The 20472-nt window shown below is 32.5% G+C and overlaps 3 protein-coding genes across 4 annotated transcripts; all 3 read left to right on the forward strand.

Annotated features, from left to right (window-relative positions):
* The first annotated feature begins 3655 nt into the window (after positions 1 to 3655).
* On the forward strand, positions 3656 to 8996 carry LOC107433935 (uncharacterized). The gene is made up of 11 exons (XM_016045334.4): positions 3656 to 4108; positions 4547 to 4619; positions 4732 to 4815; positions 5008 to 5124; positions 5534 to 5971; positions 6099 to 6499; positions 6792 to 6891; positions 6998 to 7057; positions 7135 to 7221; positions 7375 to 7503; positions 8078 to 8996. Exons 1-11 carry the CDS (start codon positions 4023 to 4025, stop codon positions 8378 to 8380), a joined length of 1878 nt encoding a protein of 625 aa, XP_015900820.4. The 5' UTR covers positions 3656 to 4022; the 3' UTR covers positions 8381 to 8996.
* Positions 8997 to 11983: 2987 nt separating this feature from the next.
* On the forward strand, positions 11984 to 15592 carry LOC107433927 (plastid division protein PDV2). 2 transcript variants are annotated; one of them, XM_025067265.3, is made up of 2 exons: positions 11984 to 12496; positions 14840 to 15592. In XM_025067265.3, the coding sequence occupies exons 1-2, from the start codon at positions 12242 to 12244 to the stop codon at positions 15461 to 15463; spliced, it is 879 nt and encodes a 292-aa protein (XP_024923033.3). In that variant the 5' UTR covers positions 11984 to 12241; the 3' UTR covers positions 15464 to 15592. The 2 variants fall into 2 exon arrangements, with proteins under 2 accessions (XP_024923033.3, XP_015900812.3); XM_016045326.4 differs by having other exon boundaries at positions 11990 to 12496; positions 14828 to 15592.
* Positions 15593 to 16565: 973 nt separating this feature from the next.
* On the forward strand, positions 16566 to 17911 carry LOC107435775 (hemoglobin-2). Its single transcript, XM_016047403.4, has 4 exons — positions 16566 to 16917; positions 17034 to 17148; positions 17277 to 17393; positions 17535 to 17911. The coding sequence occupies exons 1-4, from the start codon at positions 16796 to 16798 to the stop codon at positions 17673 to 17675; spliced, it is 495 nt and encodes a 164-aa protein (XP_015902889.1). The 5' UTR covers positions 16566 to 16795; the 3' UTR covers positions 17676 to 17911.
* Positions 17912 to 20472: the final 2561 nt, after the last annotated feature.

Below are 20472 nucleotides of genomic sequence, written 5' to 3' on the forward strand. Positions count from 1 at the left end.
ATCTTGCCTTTTCTCCATTGCACTAATTCTAATGCCCTTCGGTTTTTGTAGAATTATTGTTAGCTTTCTAAATAAACATTATTAATCTGTCATAAAAAAAAACATGAAAGGTTTAATAAAAATATAAGCATGTCTGTCATTTTTCTTTGAAAACAGTAAACTGGTCGTGATCGAGATCGAAAATGGAAAAAAAATGTTTGTTTTTCTCTTTTACCGATTGTTATGGACTTCGATATGTATGAAAAAAAATATATATATAGATGGTTTTGTCTACTCACTGACTTCTAATTTGTTTGGATCTTATTTTATCTATTAGTTTAAGAAAAAAATATATATTAGTTTAAAGGATCATCTACAAGTTGACCATTTGCCCCATGCCAAATTAGAAACTTCTTGATATTAATTAATATATAAATATATGTGTATATTACTATGTTCATAGCTTTATAATAGAAAATTTTCATATTGTCAAAACTGACGGGTAAAGCCAAAAGATAATATAGCGAGAGATTATACTTTTATTTAAACAACATGAAGAAATCAAACAAGTTGAACAATAAATAATCATTAAATTTAATGATCTTAAGGGTCTTCAAACTGCAAAGTTGACAAGGAAAATAGTAGAATATTTTATATGGTCTCTTTTTCTTTAGTAAAAGAATATTTTTATATGGTCAGTATCTGAATGATTTATAAAATTTTCCCATATATTTTTTTAAAAATTTTCTATTTATTATACACAGATAAACAAAAGGAAACAAGTAAAAATAGGGTGGGTAGCTAAAGAGAATATCTTAATGAGCAAGAGCTAGCACAGGACCACTTAGAGAAGCACCCCGAATAAAATATTTTGTGGATATCTTTTTTTTTTTAATTATTTTTTTTGATAATTAATATTTTATGGATCTCTGAAATTGAAGAAAACTATTTGAAAAAAATGTAAGAACACAACAGAGAATGATAAAATAAAACGCACGCCATTCTAGAACATGTAGGTAGAAACTATGTTGAAGTTCCACATACAACTTAGATGAGATTTTATGCCTTGGGAGAATGGAAATTGCTTTCCCTTCTTGTTCTCTTCTATTATTTGTCTTGTAGGAACACCTTGATCATAGTTCTAAGGTTTTTTTTTTTTATTAAGCATGTATCAAGAAATTTATTTGTTCACTTATCCTGGACATCAAAAACAATTCTAGAAAGCTCTAATTAACTAAAATATAAACTCAAGAACTGACCAATAAAAGTTACTTTTCTCAGCTTACCAAAGAAAGAAAAAAGGTTAGGTGATTTGGGAAGAATTCATGATTTAGTGTAATTATGGAAAGACCAAAGCAACAAAAACATGATGTATTTATTTATTTTTAGAGGTAACTACATTTTACACTCTCAACAATATTATCTTTTGCACATTTTGTTCCCTAGACTACAAATAATCTCTCATACTGCCTCTTAGACTATTTGTTTTCTTTTATTTAATTCCATTCATATAATTTTTTCTAATAAATTTGGCAAAATTAATCAAATATACTGTTCAAAAGTTAAATAAAATGATTGCTAAATAAAATTACACGAGTTATGTATTTTTAATTTCATTTAATTTATCCGTCAAGATACATAATTAAACCGAATTTATAGAAAAGTTTTTTTTTGTTTTTTGGTTTTTGAATAGGAATTTAAAATAAATACTTTAAGAGACAATATTAAGGGGTGTTATAGTTTTTTATTCTTTCTTTTTTATTAACCATATTTATATAGTTATAAAAAAAAAAATATATAATTGTATGGTGCGAACCATCTGCATGCGGAATGCATCTAAAATTGATATTTTTTGAAAAAGAATATCAATTTTACTATATATAGACATGCAGATGATCCACAAGCTCTCACTATACGTATATTTGATGCATTTGGCTATCAAACTATCTTAAAAGAAAAGATTTTGTATATTATGACCTTCAAATTTCCTGAACATGTATTGGTCCAGACTCGAGAATCCAGAGGCATCTGGATAGTTTGATCCTTTATAACCAGTTGGAATACTTCATCCAATTATGTACTTGTCCCACATGTGAACCATCTAATACAGAAAGATTTCTGAAACATTTTTTTGGGTCTGAGCTTTGTTAGATTTTTACATACTTTGTTGGTGTATAGAAGCAGAGAACCCAATATATATATATATATATATATGGGATCCCCTATATATCCCCCATAAAAAGGCAAGAAGCTTTTTGGCAGCAAGGTGTTCATTGACTGAAACAAAATGGTTGTAAATATAGGCTAAATTTCTCAAAGGGAGATTAGACAAACGGAAATTTGGAAAGCCCACCAAACCGGGCATTTCATGTCAATCATACATTGTTTTAACTTTGACCTTCACCTTTCAGCCCTTTTGAGGTGGCTTTTTGTATTTCTAAGTGAAGCCCCTTTTCGAGCTTAGGGACCAACGCCAGCACTGTACGTATTATCCCCTCATGCAGTGTGCTCCACACCCCATTTTTGTATATGCGGCACAGGTGGATTTTATACACCCTTTATCCCAGTACATAGGACCCAAAAAATTACTAATATATATATATATATATATATGTAGAGTTTATATTATATCAGCATGACGATTCTCAAGGTCAATGTGCTTAACTTCTAAATTTGGGTTTGATTGAATTTGCAATAGTAAGTACACTTGTACAGATTCTAAATAGTAGATAAAAGATGGATCAAGAAAGGGAATTAGGGGAACACAAAATGATGGTCCTGAAATCTTTGAATTGCTACTAAATAGTAAACATGACTAAAGGGACACAAGTATAGCGTGATCGTGACTAGATGGGTAGAATGCATGAGTAGGGTTTAGTAAAACTAATTAAAATGGTTTAAGGTAATTAGGATTAGTCAAGAAAGAAGTAAAACCTTTTTTTAGATGGTCATCTAATTTTCACAAAAGTTTTACGCTTGCATAATTATAATGCCTCATCACGAGCATATTGTGTGTCATAACAAATGGTTAAAACAGTATAACTTATAACATTCAGTTTCCTTTTTCTTTTTTGGGTAAAATTATGTAATTTGGTTAACACATAGTTTCCGTGACATTCTAAGTGAATCAACACGAGTTTGGTTTTCACTCCTAATTTTGAATTTTTTTTATTTTTATTTTTTGGAATTTCTATTGCCATGAAATATCTATTTCAAATGCTTGAAGAACAAGTCAACACAATGGCATTTCTGGTTCTACACTGTTTGAGCACTATCCCATGTTTAAATCCTTGAATATATAAACAAATATTATTATATATATGTCTGTATATATAAACATCCCTGTTTCTTGTCCCTTTTGTATCCTTTTTAAAATGGTCTAGTTCTACTTTAGCACATCACCTTCAATCAAATACCACGAACTGAGTTACATCTTTTAATGCAACACATAAAAAAGCCCACCATTACAAAAGCTTCAAAGGTGGTATAGCTTTCTAAAACAAACGACTAGTCAAAATAAAAGGAAAAATGGTAATCTTTTTAGCACTTTGTTCTTTATATAGCGTCAAATACACCTTACAGCTTACACACAAAGGCATATTATCCTTTTTGCACAACAACTGTTTGTTGTTGTTGTTTTTTATTTTATTTTATTTTATTTTTTTTGGTCACGCAAATCGAAAAGACAAATGGGGGGTTGGTTTCTGGGTTTTGAATCACATATTCACATACAGGCTGAAAACAGAACCCATTTAGTCCTTTGTTTTGAACCCAGTAGATTTTTGGTTCATCTTTTCAAAATTTATGAGAAGTCTCACTCTGTCTCAGCGTCGTGTTTTCTGTTTGCTTTATAAGCAGAGTTTCTAGGCTGTTTTGCAATTAATGTGTTTTGGAAGTATCTTTCATGTTTTTGCCTTTTTCTGCTTAGGCATTTGTCAACATCCGATGTTGGTATATGCTGTAATAAATGCTGCTTCAGAGTGAATATTTTTTTTTTTTTTTTTTCCTAGCAGTGGGGGTTGTATTGAATTTTTGATGTTATTATGCACGAAAAAAGGTGGCGGGATTCTGGTTTGAAGCAATCCAGGTTCATGGAAGTAGGAGTCTGCAGACACAAGCGTTCTATGAGGTAGCTCTTTTTTCTTACTAGTTTTACCCTTAATTTATTTTTCCACCATTTTCATTTGGTTCATTTCCTTCCTTCATGGTCTAAGTCATAGTTTATTTGGAAATGACAAAGATAGAAAAAGAAAATAGTATCTTCAGCATAGATGAGTAGCAGGGCAGCCGCATGTCTCTCTCTCTCATTTTTTTTTATATTTCAAGGGCTAGGAAATTCCTCAAATATGGTATTATGCTCTCTTAAATCCTTAACCCAATTGATATCTGAAGTGGGTTTTTCTAGGAATTAAAACCGAAGTTTTACTTATATGCTCTGATGGATCAACTGGCAAGTTCTTGTAGCTTATCTATGGTTATGAAATTTGTGAAGTCTATGATGTTCTTATTTATGCCTTCTTCCACTGTAAATAATCTGTTTTTATTTTATTTTTGTCGTCAATGACAGCGATCCAGTTAAAAGAAAACCAGAGAAACACAAACTGGATATAATCCTTGAAGCTCCTTACCAACTTGAAATGGTAGAAACTTCAACTTATTTCTTTTGCTTCAAGATTTTTTACCATTCAATATCTTAGTAAGTCCAACTGTCTAACTTAAAAAAACAATTTCTCTTGTTTTGTTTCATAAAAGGAAATGGGAAGAGTGGATGGCTTTGCTGAAGCATGGGAGAGACAACCCACTCAAACCAGTGCCCAAAGTTCTTTAAATCAGGAGGTACAGGTTCTCAGCTTGCACTGGACATTAACCATGCTATCAAAATGTTGAGAATAAGCAATGTGGAGAAGACACTTCTTGAAACTTATTTTCAGCTGCATATAGAGAAATCAATAATCAGTTACCAAGGTGTTCTTACAAATATTCATCCTTCAAATTGTTAATAATTTCTAGTTGTTCCTCAATCTGCAGATTCTGAAGCTTCAGAAACAATTACAAGATCAGTTTGCGGTGCGTCATGCAATGGAGAAGGCATTGAGTTATAGGCCACTATCACATGATGCTACAATTGATAACTCAGTCCCAAAGGTAACCCTATCTTTCAGTCCTTCAAATGTAATTTGGATTTTCTACTAATTTGGATTCATTTCCTCTGAGTTCCTTGATGTGTCCAATAAATCATTTGGCACTGGTTTATATCTGTTGCTTCAATGCATTAGGGGTACCCAGAAAGAAACTAGACAATTTAGATGTTTTAGATTGGCACCTAAGCTAATATTAATGAAAATCTAAAAACAGAGAAATAACTTGGCCTGAGACTTAGTTCTTTTTACCATAGGTCATTGATCTTTTAATGGTTGGAATGTCTTTTTAGTTCTTTTTACCATAGATCATTGATCTTTTAATGGTTGGAATGTCTTTTTACTTTACATGATACTTGGCAGACCTTCTTAGTTAATCTCACCTCTGTAAACCATTTAATGTTCCTTCTTTTCAGCCTACTAAGGAACTCATCAAGGAAGTTGCGGTATTAGAACTGGAAATAGTCTATTTGGAAAGACATCTTCTCTCTTTGTACCGGAAAACATTTTATGAACAAATGTCATCTGTATCTGCCATGGATGGAAGATCGAGTTCAGCAATAGTCACACAGAAGGAATTATCCATAGTTGCTCCTGGACAATATATTATGCCGGACAAAGAAAAGTCAGTCATCCAATCTAGTAATCATGTCTATCCTCAAAATTCACTTGCCAACCGACTGAAGGAATGCAATGACATATGGGAGCCACAAAAACTGCTAGATTCAAGCATTCACCGCAGCCACTCCTCCCTATCTCAACGTTCGGCCTGCTCAATTAGAACTTCTCCTCCAAGGAAATCTTTAAATAAAGTTGTTGATTCATACCACTCTTTACCTTTGTCAATGCTAGAGGTAATTTATTGAGAGCTTTAACTAGAAAACAATACTGATTCCCCTGTTGTTCAATGGGAAGCAATACCCATGGCTGTTGTATCTGGAAGTAATATCTTATGCATGACTTCCTATTTTGTCTCTACAGCAAGCTCAGAGTGCAACTCCAAATCCAAATCTAGAGGAGCATTTAGATACCTATTTGACAGATAATATTCCAGAGACACCAAACTGCCTTTCTGAGGAGATGATTAAGTGTATCTCAGTCATCTATTGTGAACTGGCAGACCCACCTTTGATCAATCAAGATTACACTTCATCTCCTGTTGCATTTTCATCATCATTGTATGAGGTTTCTTCACAAGGTCAGCATGAAAAGTGGAGCTCACGAAGCAGGAAACTACCGTTTTTCAATTTAAATGTTAACCCTTTTCACTTTGAAGGGTCGGAAGAACTCAGTGGACCTTACTGCAGAATGCTAAAGGTGCATTTGATCTGCAGAGATACTGAGAAATTAGAAGTTGTTGAACAGACGCTACAAAAATTTAGGTTAGCCTTCTCCCATAACAGTTTCTCATTGTTTATAAATCATTCTATAGTGTGCATATACTATCAGATTTGAGATAAAGCTACTATGAATTCAATTAATAGCCGATCTGTAATTGTGACTTTTATTTAAAATGGATATCCCTTGCTTTTTCATGGTTTCAACTACTCGGCTCCCAAAGGAAGTTCTTGTATGAAGTTTGTAAATTGTTCTATATCGAGTGCATGGTAAATTTTCTTGCAAACTGTGAAATAGGGAATTTTATATTATTTTATTTTATTTTTTCCATGGCAGGTCACTTGTCTGTCGGTTGGAAGAACTTGATCTCAGAAAGATGAAACATGAAGAGAAGTTGGCGTTTTGGATTAATGTCCATAATGCACTCGTAATGCATGTAAAGCTCTGGAACTTATGGTTTTTTAGCTTTTATATTCTGCTTTTCTGATTTCTCTTTTGAGTTTGTGAACAATATATCTCATTTATTGTCAATCATTTTGCAGGCATATTTGGTATATGGGATTCCTCAAAATAATCTTAAAAGAGTTTCTTTGCTACTCAAGGTGAATAGAAATCTGATGAATTTTGAAAAAAGAAACTGGTGTATCACATTTATAAATAAGCCTTGTGCATGATGCAGGCTGCATATAACGTGGGAGGTCATACCATAAGTGTAGACATGATACAAAACTCTATTCTAGGATGTCGTTTGCCTCGTCCTGGACAAGTAAATCTCATTTCCATATTTCTAGATTATAATATGTACTATTTGCCCTCATTTTGCATATAAAATAAATTCCTTAAATTGTTTCCAAATTACTTCTATTCATGTCCATTCAGTTCTGTTCTGATCTGTGACTGACTATACTTCTATTCTCAGTGGCTGCGGCTGCTATTTTCATCAAAAACTAAATTCAAGGTTGGAGATGCACGAAAAGCCTACGCAATTGAGCATCCTGAACCTCTCCTACATTTTGCACTCTGCTCAGGAATCCAGTCTGATCCAGCGGTATGCCTATCCATTCCCTTTATCTGCTAAAAGCAAAGTCAATCTTCTAAATGCATAAACTACTCTTCTGTATTGTACAAAGCTTTGTTTGTGATGTTTATCCAGAGTTAGCAGTTCTTTGATTAGTATTCAATTCCATACTAATTACGGCTGAAGGAGATTGAAAAAATTATAAGAAGGATGAGAATTTAATCAAATAAAAAAATTAGCCTGGTTTTAAGTTTTAAAACTATTTCAAGTTTTTAAATGAAAGTTTAAGTTTTGTGCTAAAAGCCTGGCCATGGATATTTGGATACTGACTTACTGAGGCTTTATGTTTCATGAATTAAGTCTTGTCACCTGGTTATCCAACTTCCTTGGCATCAAGTGGTTTTCCTGGTCATCTTTAACCTATTCTCTTTTCATCGATGACTGTCTTCATTTTATTTTATCAAGTTATATTAAATATTGTTGCCAAACTCAGACCGTTTCAAAATCTTGTTATGCATACAGAAATGCAATAAAAAATTTTCAATATTGTAGATTGTAAGAAATTCTCTTTCCAAGATTATCCTAATCTTTGTTCTCTCTATAGGTCCGTATATATACACCCAAAAGAGTGTTTGAGGAGCTGGAAACAGCAAAAGAAGAGTATATTCAGTCCACCCTTATATTGCATAAAGAACAGAAAATTCTTCTTCCAAAGATTGTGGAGTGTTTTGCAAAGGATTCAGGTATGTGCTCGGTTGGTTTGGCAGAGATGATTGAGCGATTAATGCCTGATTATAGAAGGAAGAGCATTCAGCAGTGTCAACACAAGAAAAACTGGAAGGGCATCGAGTGGATTCCTCACAACTTTACGTTCCAGTATCTGCTTTCAAAAGAAGTAGCTTGGTAATATCAATCTTACATTGATAGACAAAGAAGGTGCTGCTCAAGGCTGTGATGGGACTCATGAGTTTTTTCAGTTAGCTTCACATGCGTTTTGATCCCCTTGCTTATGTTTTGCTGAGAGATTAAACATGAGAGTTCAGAATGACAGATGAATCACAACTAGGCTTCCTCATAATATGTAATGCTGAAACTGATATAGTCAAATATTAAGAGTACTTTGCAGCAGAATGATGATCAAACAGGCTCAAGATGGTTGGGTTTCAGTCATGTAGTTTGCTCTTGTAATCTCTTGAGCTTGTATGATCACTAGTCTAGTAATCTTGATGGCATGGTTGTGATTCTACTGTCATTCAGAGTCATTTTCTGAACATATATATATATATATAAATATATATTTTTAATGTCTTCTTCATGTATAAACAACTAGTAAAGCAAGAGTAATAGGTTGATAGAACGGCTGTATGCAGCTGGTATAATTTTAGGTTTGTCTGGTCTCGTTTTTGCGATGTGAGCACATTATTAAATGTGTGTTGTCTGCAGGGTATTTTTTTTCCTTCGATCAAGCTATACATATCAAATCAGAACAATAAACTAGGCAAAATATATATCATGTATTATTATGTAAACTGACAAAAAAGTTTGTGCTAAAAATCCTTATTTTATGGGTTCGTTAAATGAAGTGTGCAAGACTTGCTGCTAAGTCTTAATGAAACGTGCAAGACTTACTGTATTCCTGTGACTCGAATTTATCCTTTTTTTGTATAAGAGCTTTCATAACATAAGTAGAGGTGTTCATTCACTAAAGCTATCCTCTTCATCTAAAATATCCACTTTTTAAAATAAATAGTATGAACAAATAAACTACCAAAATTAATTAAACAAGATTTTTTTTAAAAAAAATTAATCATTGAACTTGTGAAAAATGGCAGGTGCGACTTTTAGTCTTCCCCATGTTGGCAACCGTAAAGACCCTTTTTGGCCGTCTCTTGGGGATTCACCCAAGTGGAAGTGGTGGTGACATTTGCTTTTTCATAAAAGAAAGAAAAAGACTGGCGTAGTGTGCTCACCAACAACAAACACAAAAGGAGTGTTAAACAAAAATAGACTAATTTTTTCGCAATGCCTCCGAAACCATTCAAGTCCAACTCAGTTCCTTGTAGTCGCAGGTGTGATTCTTCAGAAAACTAGTTACTTTTTTTATATTTTTCTTTCTTTGTTTTAATTTTTCAATGATGCTTAGTGGGTGTACAAGAATTTTATGTTTCAACTATTTAAGACTGCTTACTTTAACACCCTATTATCCACTTCCGAGCAAAACCTTCTCATTTGTTTGAGTCTTTTGAGATATCAGAAATGGGTTTGGATCTTTCCCAACTTTCCTTTTCACAGTAAATTTTTTTTCTATTATCATTATTATCATTATTATTTGGATATTGCCAGTTGGAAGGAAAGTTAATGAAACAGAGTTAACGGTGAAAGATAATAAGATAATAGAACATTGGGCCGTGGCTAGCATAATATAATCCAAAAAATAATTTTGCTTTTATTATTATTATTATTATTATCATTTTCTGGTTATTGTTAGTTGGAAAGAAAGATAATTAAACAAAGTTAGGGTATTGAACATTGGGCCATGGCTAGTATAGTATAATCCAAAAAAGCAAGGAGCTTTTAAAAGGTTATAGTTTATTATTTTTTTTGTTAATCTTTCCTTTTTTGATTTTCATATATAACTAGAATTTTAATATTTGACACAATTTAGTATTTCTTTCTGTAAAGTTTGGTTCAGAAGTACACTTATGCAAAGAGAAAGGCAGAACAAACAAAAAAAAGGTGCAAGATTGAGGATGCTACCAAATTTTATGTTCCTCAAGATCAAACCCAAAAACCTCCTTCCCAAGAGCAACTTCAGGTTCCCATAAAAGAAGAATTAGACAATGAGTTGGTCGATTTTCGAGGCTTGTCAACGGTTTCAAAGTGTTATGTTTCTGTGCTTGAGAGAGCCTGCATTCTTCATCCTGAATTAGCCGTTTGCCCAGGGAGGACCTCAAGGTGGCGTGGGTTTGCTTATGGGACATTAGGTGAGCTCCTGTTTTTGCTCACTTCTACAAGGCAGAAGGAGCTAACACTGAAATCTTGTGATTATATTCAAAATCTGTGGGAGGAAGCTAAAGTTTTGGGTTTTGATTTATCTTGGTTAGTTCCAAGCATTGACAATGCATAGCCAAATGTCAACATTGACCATGCAACTTTGTGAAGCTAAGAGGGTGGCTGCTAATTTGGAGATTCAGCTTCAGATGGTGAAGGGTCAGATGAAGTACAGTGAGGAGGAATTTCTTTGTACTAGTGTCTTTTTGTGATTAAAATATTAGATGGGAAATTCAGTAGCTGGGTTCAGAGTTAGACTGTCTTTCCAGGCACTGTTTTTGGTTAAATTGAAGATTGTTGGGCTTCAGTGTAACATTTAGAATTCTAGGATAAGAAATAAAATATTTTAAGTGGATGGTAGAAGTGTAATTTTTTGAGTGTCCCAAACATGTTCTGTAATATTGTAACCTTTTGAATGTAATGGTTGAGGTTACTTTTGAAATGGTATTTATTTCATACGTCTAGAGAGATTTTAGGTTGATAGCATGATTACAAGCAATTTGTGGACTTCAATTCTTCTTTGGCTACTCAGAAAATCATAAAAGAAATGTTAGACCAAGCTATTTAATCTATTATTCCACAAAGATGATGTACGCAATGAAATCTTATGCGAAAGTAACAAAATTAATAATAAAATCTACATTTTCAAAACACTAAAAAATGCTTGAAGATTATTGGTTAGGTGGTTGGGATAGCAATTTAGCCTTGAGATAATTTCCATTGAAGAACTTGTCTTTCAGAAATATGAAATTACAATTTACAAGTATTTTTGGTAATGAATTTCAATTTACAAGTTATTGAAAGAGTAAAAGGATAAGAGTTATTAGATTTCACGAGTATCTTGTGTTCCTCATGTATCTCTTAACTAATTTTTACCCTTTTTGATTTTCTTCTTCTTCCTCTTAATTCTTTATCTATTTGATGATTTCTTATCCATCTTTTTGAATGTTTAAAATTGAGAGAAAATTTGTCTTTTTATAGTAGGAATATTTTTCAACCGATACTCTGAAGTTTGTAATAGCAGTAGTTTAGCAAATCCAACTATAAAAATAATAACCAAATTCCTTTAATTTCAAATGTGATATGGTAAACTACCAAGATTTTCTTTTGGCAAATCTTCTGAAGAGATCCTTGCAGAACACAAATCTCTTGAAAAAAAAAAATTTATTTTGACCAGATATTCTACTTTTGGGCACTTACCCCTAAAACAGAAACCCAAAAAAAAACCAAAACAAAATATTACAATAAGAACAAAATAAATTTCTCCTTCTTTTTTTTTTAATTAAAATTACTAAACTATTTAAAATTTTTTCAATAGATCATTAAAATTTTTTTAAAAAAAAAAATCTTGGATTTTGGGCAAAAAGGCATTTTGCTTTATTTATTGAGAAGGCTTTTATTTTTATTTTTTGGGTATATTTGGCACACACAAAAAAAAAAAAAAAAATGAAAAAAAAAGGAAAAGGAAAAAAACAAATAATTTTCTAAGGCTAATCTATTTGGTGAGGCCTGAGAGAGCACCAGAATCACTCAGAAAGCTGAGACTTTATTTTGGCGGTTCTCGCAAACTTTTCCTCCATTTCAACACCAAATATTAAAAAAATCCTTCCAAACCCATCTTCTTCATTTTCCCACTGACCCATTTTCTCTATTTTCTGCTCCAAATTCTCTCTTTTAGCTTTTCAGAGAGAGAGAGAGAGAGAGAGAGAGAGAGAGAATGGAGGAAGAAGGCATTGGGTTGGTCCTGGCTAGGGCCACTGAGCTTCGAATGAAGATCAGCAACTGCATCCACAAAGCAACAACCACTCCACACAAACTCCAAGATAACCCACCACCAGGAAATAAAAATGGACTTCCTAGGGAAGACGAACCGTTTGGAGGACAAGATGAAGATGAAGATGATGAGGCACATAGGCTTTTGAATATCTGCGATGCCCTTGAATCCCTCGAGACCCAGCTCTCTAATTTGCAGGTTTTTTTTACCCTAAATTCCATTTCTTTCGGTTAGGTTTTAATTTTTCGTGGGAAAAAGCTCCAATTTTTGTTGTCAAATGGGTACCTGGGTTTCAATTTTGTAAAATGGTATTCGCTGCTCTGTTTCTGAAGCTTAATGTTTCTTATATACTGATGAGTTTGTGTCCTAATCTATGCGAGATTGTACTGTGAAATGGGGTTAAGAATATGTGTCTGTGCTATTTGTTTCTGATACTCGTTTTTTTTTTTTTTTTTAATTGTGTTTCCTTATTTGGATTGTACTGTGAAATGGGTTTAAGATTATGTGTTTGTGCTGTTTGTTTCTGATACTTATTTTTTCATAATTGTGTTTCCTTATTTGGAAGTTCCATTTTTGTGTTTCCCGAATATTATAAGTTGTTCTGTGGTTCGGATAAAAATTGTGTCCTGTAGTTAGATATATATAAGTTAGAGCTTTATTTGCATATAGGTTTTGATCCGTAAAGATCAAAATTTTTTCTAGTGTGAAAACTTCTTTTGACTGATAAAGTTGATTCTGTAAATCCAACCCAATGTGGTTGGAATCTTGCATACTTTTGTGGGATTTATGCTCTTGTCCAAGCTTATTCACTTTCTTTTCCGTGGAAGTGGATGGTCATATGATTCAGTAGTCTAATATGCTATTATAATTTGTAAGAGTTGTTGTTGATAACTCTTCTTTTTTTTTTTTTTTTTTTTTCGCTTAATTGAATTAACCTTCCTCTCTTCTTTTAATGCAACTTCTTCCAACTTTTAACATCTTGAGATTTTGCCTGATTTTGATTACTCTGGAAAGTAGTAAGTAGAAAAAAGTTGTTATTTTTATAATCTAGTTAACGAAAAAACAATAAAAAGCATAGGCTGTAATATTTGTTATTCATACGGCGTCATACTTGCATGATTGGGTAGCAGTATTTGCATTCTGGGTCCAATAGTGGTCTTGGGCTAGATATTGGAGGTTGGCCCTCTCTTCTTGGAATCCTAACTTCCCAAGGGTACTGGAAACAAGACTGCTTGACTATAAATTTTTGTGAGCAGTTTGGTAAACCTGCATGATATATACGTTATTTCCCGCGCTTACAAAATACTAGAAAGAGGAGAGATATTATAAATTAACCATGAAGATTAAGGTAGTTAGGTTTGTTTTGATTGTTATGCAAAAGCATCTGATGTGCAAGTATTTGTTAGTTTTGTCAGCACGATAGACATTGGGGAAAATGCAGTAAGATTTTTTTAGAGGCCAATGGATTTCTTCGGTTGCTTTTGTCTTGCTTTCAGCTTGGCAAAACCTTGTCATGATCTTTTGTGATTATTGAACCTGTTTTTGCTTCCTTTAATATGAAACACATCTGATATGGGTGTTCCTGTTGAAAAATTATATTTATATGTATGTAGATAATTAATTTCCCAGGTGCTTGCTGCTTTGTGTGTGCATATATTTTTAAGAGTTAAATACATTTAGCCCCACTGAACTATTATAGGTTTTGCACTTTACCCTGCAAACTTCATTAAGTATTACACTGCCTCTGAACTTTTTTTTTTTAAAAATATATATATATATATATATTTTGTCACTTTCCAATTCTTCTATTTTGTCTAATAAATTTGGCAAAATTAGATATGCAAACCAATTCAAAAATGAAACAAAATAGAATAAAACAGTTTTCCAACAGTGTGACATTAGTTGTGTATGACAAATTTTATTAAATTCAACTGTTGAAAATGCATGATAGGATTAAAGTGACAAAAAACTATGGTTCAGGGGGCAATATGATACTTTTTGTAGTTTGAGGGTTAGAGTGGAAAATGGGTAATAGTTTAGGGGGGCTAAGTGTATTTAACCCTGTTTTTAACTTCCTAAGTATTTGGTGCTGGAATGCTTAGGAATGTTCCATTATTTAATAAAGTACTTAGGACCATGTTTTTGCTTACTTTGAAAACCATTTAGACTGGTGGTTTTTGAATTTTGAATGGTGTTTACTAGGAAGCAGTAACGAAGATTCTTTTTTATTAATATTAAAAGGATTAGCATCTTGCACCTGTAGTCTTTTAGCTAGTTCCTCTTATGTTTACATATATCAATAATTATCAATTGGTGGCATTTACCAGGAAAGCATATACAACTTTTTAAATGTTGTATTTATCCTATCTTTCAAATTAAGCAAAAAATATACATTAACCTGTAATGAAGCCTTTTTAAAGCTGACAAAAGGATGCTGGGGGTATTAATTATAACAGTTAAAAGGACATTTATCGCATTTGTAGACAGTGTACATTTGAACAACTCTGAATTCTCTCTATTGATTGCCAGAATTTGCAACAGCAACAGCTATATGAAAGAGGGGTTGCCCTTGCTGAGATTGAACAAAGCCGCAAAATGTTACTTGATAAGCTTAAGGAGTACAAGGGGGAAGAAGTGGCAGTGATAAACGAGGCATCTGCATTTGCTGGTGAAACAGTTGAGCATAACAATGATCTCCTGCTTCCTCCATATCCAAGCCGCCCTCCGAATCCGTTGCGGTTAGAAAATGGCTATTTGTCGCATTTCCATTCATCACAGAAACGAAATGGACACATTAGCAGTGATCATTCCAATGAAGCAAAGGAGAATCTGAGTGAATCAGAACAAAATGGGTCCAAAAACCCAAGAGGGATCGGTTGCTTTCTAGGTGCAGCAGCCAAGACAGTATTTACCGTTGTTGGTGTGGTATCTATTTTGAGTCTATCTGGTTTTGGGCCAAATTTTGTGAAGAAAGGTACACGTTTCAAGGTTCTGGGCCTCTTTCAGCAACAAGCAAATGAAGAAAGAAGATTAAAAATCAAATGTCCACCTGGGAAAATCCTAGTGATGGAAAATGGGGAGGCTCGATGCCTTGTGAAAGAGAGAGTTGAAGTTCCATTTTCTTCTGCTATTGCAAAACCAGATGTAAATTATGGGTGCGGTTAGTTTAGCGTTTATACTCCCTCTTGCTGTATATTTCGTTTCTATTTGACATGGTGAATTGGAAATTTCTTCCAGGGCCAAAGTTTTATCTTCTTGTTTTCCATATATAATATATTTTTAATAATTAGTGAATTTTTGTTAATTATTTTGATAAACTTTTATCTTCTAAAACTTCAAGTATTAACCATACTGATAAGATTTCCAATATTTATATCCAGCAAACAATGTCTCAAATCCTAATTCTGATGGTTAAGATACTAAATAGCTGAAGTATATCTCTGTCATTTTATTACGGATATATGATGCCGCTGCTGCAACTGGTAGAAGCTGTTATATGAGTTAAAAGAGTGTATAAGCCAGAAGCTTATAAGAAATGCAGATGCTGACATGCTGTCTGCTACCACTTGGGAATAAGGTTTCTTTTTTTTTTTTTTAATTATTATTATTATTATCATTTGTGTTATTATTTCTCGATAATGGGATGGGGGGATTCGAATTCCAAATCAATGTCGGAGAAAGTTGTTGGTGGCCTATGTTAGAAAAAAAAAAAGAAAAAGTTATTGGGGGCCTTGCAAGGATGAGAATATGTTTTATGAAAGATAAAACAAAAAACTATAAATAAAATAAATAAACAGTGGAAAGGAGATCCTGAGACTCCAATGGGATAATGGCAAGAATGCAAGACACGACATCTCCAAGGCATCAGATAAATATCCACAGCCAAAGCCAATAATAAAAAAAATTATCATAATACACATTGAGCATTATAAAGCTCTCGTCTTCTTTTGTGTTTGGTAGTGGGGGAGTTGCATTTCGACTGTAAACAGGCCACATTCAACGATTCACAATTAATTTAAACTTTGGAGTGTCCACCTGGCTCTACCCAGCTCTGAAAGGTTATATAATAATATTCAACTTTCCCAGAAAAGTATAATAATAATATCCGTCTTACTGTGTCCTTTCTCTGGTATGCATCATCCAATCCATCATCTCACATGGACGCAAAGTTGACCATCCATGGACCCCAGATCCATAAATTAGATATTTTTACCAACTACGTTGTGTTAAAGGGTAAACTTCAAAACTGCGTTTCATTTTCAAATACCATGTTCTCCTAACCTCCTATGCCATGTAGCCCCTGGTTTTGGAACATGTGCTCTCTGATGTCCCAAACTAATCCAATATGCAGAAACTTCAAACCGAGATAATGGCTCCCCAGTATCCTCAAGAGTTACTATTTTTTCCTTATATACCCAGAATTGTTCTAAAGTCACATATTCAATCCCATTTCTCAAAATCAAATTCAAAACTTGAGAGAGCCCCAAACCAAGAACCATGACCTCTGTTGAGAGCAACAACTCTGCAGGTTTCACAGAAGAGCAGGAAGCTTTGGTGGTCAAGTCATGGAGCGCAATGAAGAAGAATGCTGGAGAGCTTAGTCTTAAATTCTTCTTGAAGTAAGTCCTGCTTCACCGTAGATTGCTTTTTCCTCATCAATTTTCATTTTGCAAAAAATGGCAAAGTAAATTGAGCTAAATTACAATTATGTTTTTGGGTTTGAAATCTTTTTCAGGATATTTGAGATTGCACCTTCTGCCAAGAAGTTATTCTCATTCTTGAAGGACTCTAATGTTCCTCCTGAGCAGAATCCAAAGCTCAAGCCCCATGCCACGTCTGTCTTTCTTATGGTAAAGCTAAGCTCTTAACTGTTATCTACCATCAGTATGAATGATCCAGATGGCTGATTGATTGCAACTAAATCTAAATTCTCATATCATTTTAATTAAATTGGCAATTTTAACTTTTATTTGGGCAGACCTGTGAATCAGCAGTTCAACTCAGGAAAGCTGGTAAAGTGACTGTGAGAGAATCAAGCTTGAAACGACTTGGAGCTACTCACTTCAAACATGGTGTGGTTGATGAGCATTTTGAGGTATATATATGCCAAAAATTGCCAAACGCCACAAAATTTTCTCTTCTGTAATTTTTAACTGCAAAGATCAAACATGTAATAATTTGGATAGAATATGTATGGGTTTTTTTTTTTTTTGACAAATAAACACTCTGTTTGCAGGTGACAAAATTTGCACTGTTGGAGACAATAAAGGAAGCAGTACCAGAAATGTGGTGTCCAGAGATGAAGAATGCATGGGGAGAAGCTTATGATCAACTGGTTGCTGCTATCAAGTCTGAAATGAAGCCCTCTTCCTCTTAGATTTGCTTTTCCCTTTTTGTTCCAATAATACAAACATCCCCAAAACCATGTGTTTCTTTTTACTTCTTGTTGAATTAGCTAGTTGTGCTTCATTTTTGTCATTCGTGCTTAAAGTCTACACTAGTTTATTTGATTGTGAATATCCTCTTTAAACTTTGTCATTTTATCACTGTCCTTGTAATAAGCAGTAATTTGTATTCTTCTAAAGTTCTTTCCTAATGAAGCTTTATTATACACAGGAAGTTTTGATTTATATAAATATATATATATATATATATATAGATGTCAATTATTTTATTAAAAATAAAAAAGCCGTATTACAAATTCACAAACAAAATATAATTATTAAATTTATTGAAGGTAACATTTAATTAATTTATTTTTTTAATTAAAAATTTATTTAATCATATTTAAATTATATAAATATACCTACCAATAATATTTTATTATGTATAGTTTAATATTATATATCATTTAGTAAATCAATTTATTGAATATTTAGATATATATAAAAAGAGTGAAAACAAAATGGTATTCGGTAATTAAAAAAGGAGGACAATCAGGAGGCCATGTGTGAGGAACCCTTCTTTAAAGTGTCAAAATTCATGTAAATTCCTAGAATCACACAATTAGCATAATCTAAACTCTTTATGCCCAATCAAAGAATAATAATAATAATTAATTAATTAAGTAAAATTCATGTTGAGAAAGAAACATCCCACTCCTGGGCCACTTCATTCCACAGGTCCAATTGTTCTCTCAAAATTATTTGGGCTAAGCTCGGCTAACATTGTGAAAAAGCTTGGGCTCTACATCATAGCGTAAAATGACTAATGCGAGAAATCGTGGCCTGAATAATATTTCTCATAGATTAAAAAATAAATAAATAAATAATAAAAAACCGAAGGAATGAAGAGTTAATTTAACAGGTAATTTACCATTGACGGAGGTAGATGGGGGCTAGGGTGAACTCAAGCCCACTCAACCCCAATTAAAAAAATGTATATTGATATTAATATTAAATTAAAAATAGAAAGAAAGAGGAAAAACAAAAAGAAGAGTGAGAAAAATAAGAGGAAGGAAAAAGGGTATATTTAAAAAAATAAAATATCTTTTGTAATTTACATGGTAATATTTTTGTTTTTTTATCTTAAGTTTGAGGGGAAAAAAAAGTTTGAAGTGTCTTATTTGAAGAAGATAAAAATAAAAATGTGCAGAGTGAAGAATGTGAACTTTTATCCATTTTTTAAAAAATTAAAATTAGTAATTTATAGTTGCATTTACTATTTTGGTGCTGAAATTTAAGATTAAATGATGATTTAGAAGATATATATATATATATATATATTTTGCTTATATGGATGATTTAGTTAATATTTTATTACTAATTCAAAGTTGATTTGGGTGTTATTATTTGGGTTTTTTTTTTTTTAATTGTTATGCTTAGTTTGCATTAGCTTTTTCTTTTTATGCCTTTTATTTTCTAAAGTTAATATATTATAATAATGTATATTTATAGGTAACCGTCCGCATAATAATAATATATATATATATATATGTGCCTAGTAATATATAAGTTGATAGGTAAGACTCGTTATTTCCCTTTAATTAGATGTATTTTTATCACATTTACATTTAGGTTCCTTTTTTTTTTGTTTTTTTGTTTTTTTTCTTTATACAAGCCATTCCTAATGTCGAATCTTGGCTACTTCTTTGCATTTACCATATTAATTATAAAAAAAAAAGGATGAAAATTTGAAAGTAATACAATGTATACTTTGACCATAAGCCCTAATAAAAACCTAACAATCAAAAACGCTATAAAATAGTTAGTAAACAATCTTTTTAGAGTATATGATTATGAAATTTGAATAACAAAATGAAAAAAAAAAAAAAAAATTGGAATCAAATCTTTAGAAGAATGACACGGTTTTAACCAAAAATAAAGATATCGACGGATTTTTTTTTTTTTTTTTTGAAAAAAAACAGTGGATTTATTAAGATAAAGTAAACATGTAAGAACCTAAGATTTATGTGTAAGATGATGAAATGCCTAGAAATTTGGTGCATATACAATTCGAAAATCCACATAATTGAGATCCTCAATCAACAAAACAGGAAAACAGAATAAACAAACAAGAAAAAGTTTTAGACTACTTATTAGGAAAAAGAAATTTGAAAAATTCCATAAAATATGCTCTGCCATGATTCAAAAGTCTTGCAACACTTGTGGTGTATTACTAACTAAATTTGGATGCATAATTTTTTGAGTGAACTTGTTTCCATAATAACAAATCTAGTCAATAAAAAATAAGTAGAAACTGAAGGATACAAAGAATTTAAATCTCAAATTGGAACATGAATTATCTAGCTAGCCATTTCACTAGTCAAGAAATGTTCACGGCAATCTTCTAGATATGCGACTAAATTTCACACAATCAAGGACTGAAAATTTCATTCGGAGGGTGTGATAAAGGCCATCCAAATCATAAGCCAATACAGAATTGTGTGAGGAATATTGATAACAATTTCCCATATCCAAATGAGCAAGCCCTTCACTTGCTTTGATAGCTAGTGAACATAACTCTTGGAGGGATAGTTGCTTTTGTGAATAGGAAATTGGAAGAAGGAAATAGATCTGACCCAGTTGGAGTTCTTCATCTTCATATATGCGTGGAAGTTGGGAGTCTATGTGCATCGAATCGGAGCAGCAGAGGAAGCAACTCGGATTTTGGTTGAGAATGTGGGCGGCTTTGATGGGTTGCTTGAATTCTTGTAGGCTTCCATCCAAGTGAAT

Source organism: Ziziphus jujuba, chromosome 9, assembly GCF_031755915.1.
Source record: "Ziziphus jujuba cultivar Dongzao chromosome 9, ASM3175591v1".
Lineage (NCBI taxonomy): Eukaryota > Viridiplantae > Streptophyta > Magnoliopsida > Rosales > Rhamnaceae > Ziziphus > Ziziphus jujuba.

Bases quoted from the DNA above. Each gene is read 5' to 3' on its own strand.
- LOC107433935 (XM_016045334.4), top strand. From the start codon at position 4,023: ATGCACGAAAAAAGGTGGCGGGATTCTGGTTTGAAGCAATCCAGGTTC. The intron at 4,109-4,546 runs GTAGCTCTTTTT...CGTCAATGACAG, and splicing joins AGACACAAGCGTTCTATGAG to CGATCCAGTTAAAAGAAAAC. The intron at 4,620-4,731 runs GTAGAAACTTCA...GTTTCATAAAAG, and splicing joins CTCCTTACCAACTTGAAATG to GAAATGGGAAGAGTGGATGG.
- LOC107433927 (XM_016045326.4), top strand. From the start codon at position 12,242: ATGGAGGAAGAAGGCATTGGGTTGGTCCTGGCTAGGGCCACTGAGCTT. The intron at 12,497-14,827 runs GTTTTTTTTACC...ATTGATTGCCAG, and splicing joins CCCAGCTCTCTAATTTGCAG to AATTTGCAACAGCAACAGCT.
- LOC107435775 (XM_016047403.4), top strand. From the start codon at position 16,796: ATGACCTCTGTTGAGAGCAACAACTCTGCAGGTTTCACAGAAGAGCAG. The intron at 17,149-17,276 runs GTAAAGCTAAGC...TTATTTGGGCAG, and splicing joins CCACGTCTGTCTTTCTTATG to ACCTGTGAATCAGCAGTTCA. The intron at 17,394-17,534 runs GTATATATATGC...CTCTGTTTGCAG, and splicing joins TGGTTGATGAGCATTTTGAG to GTGACAAAATTTGCACTGTT.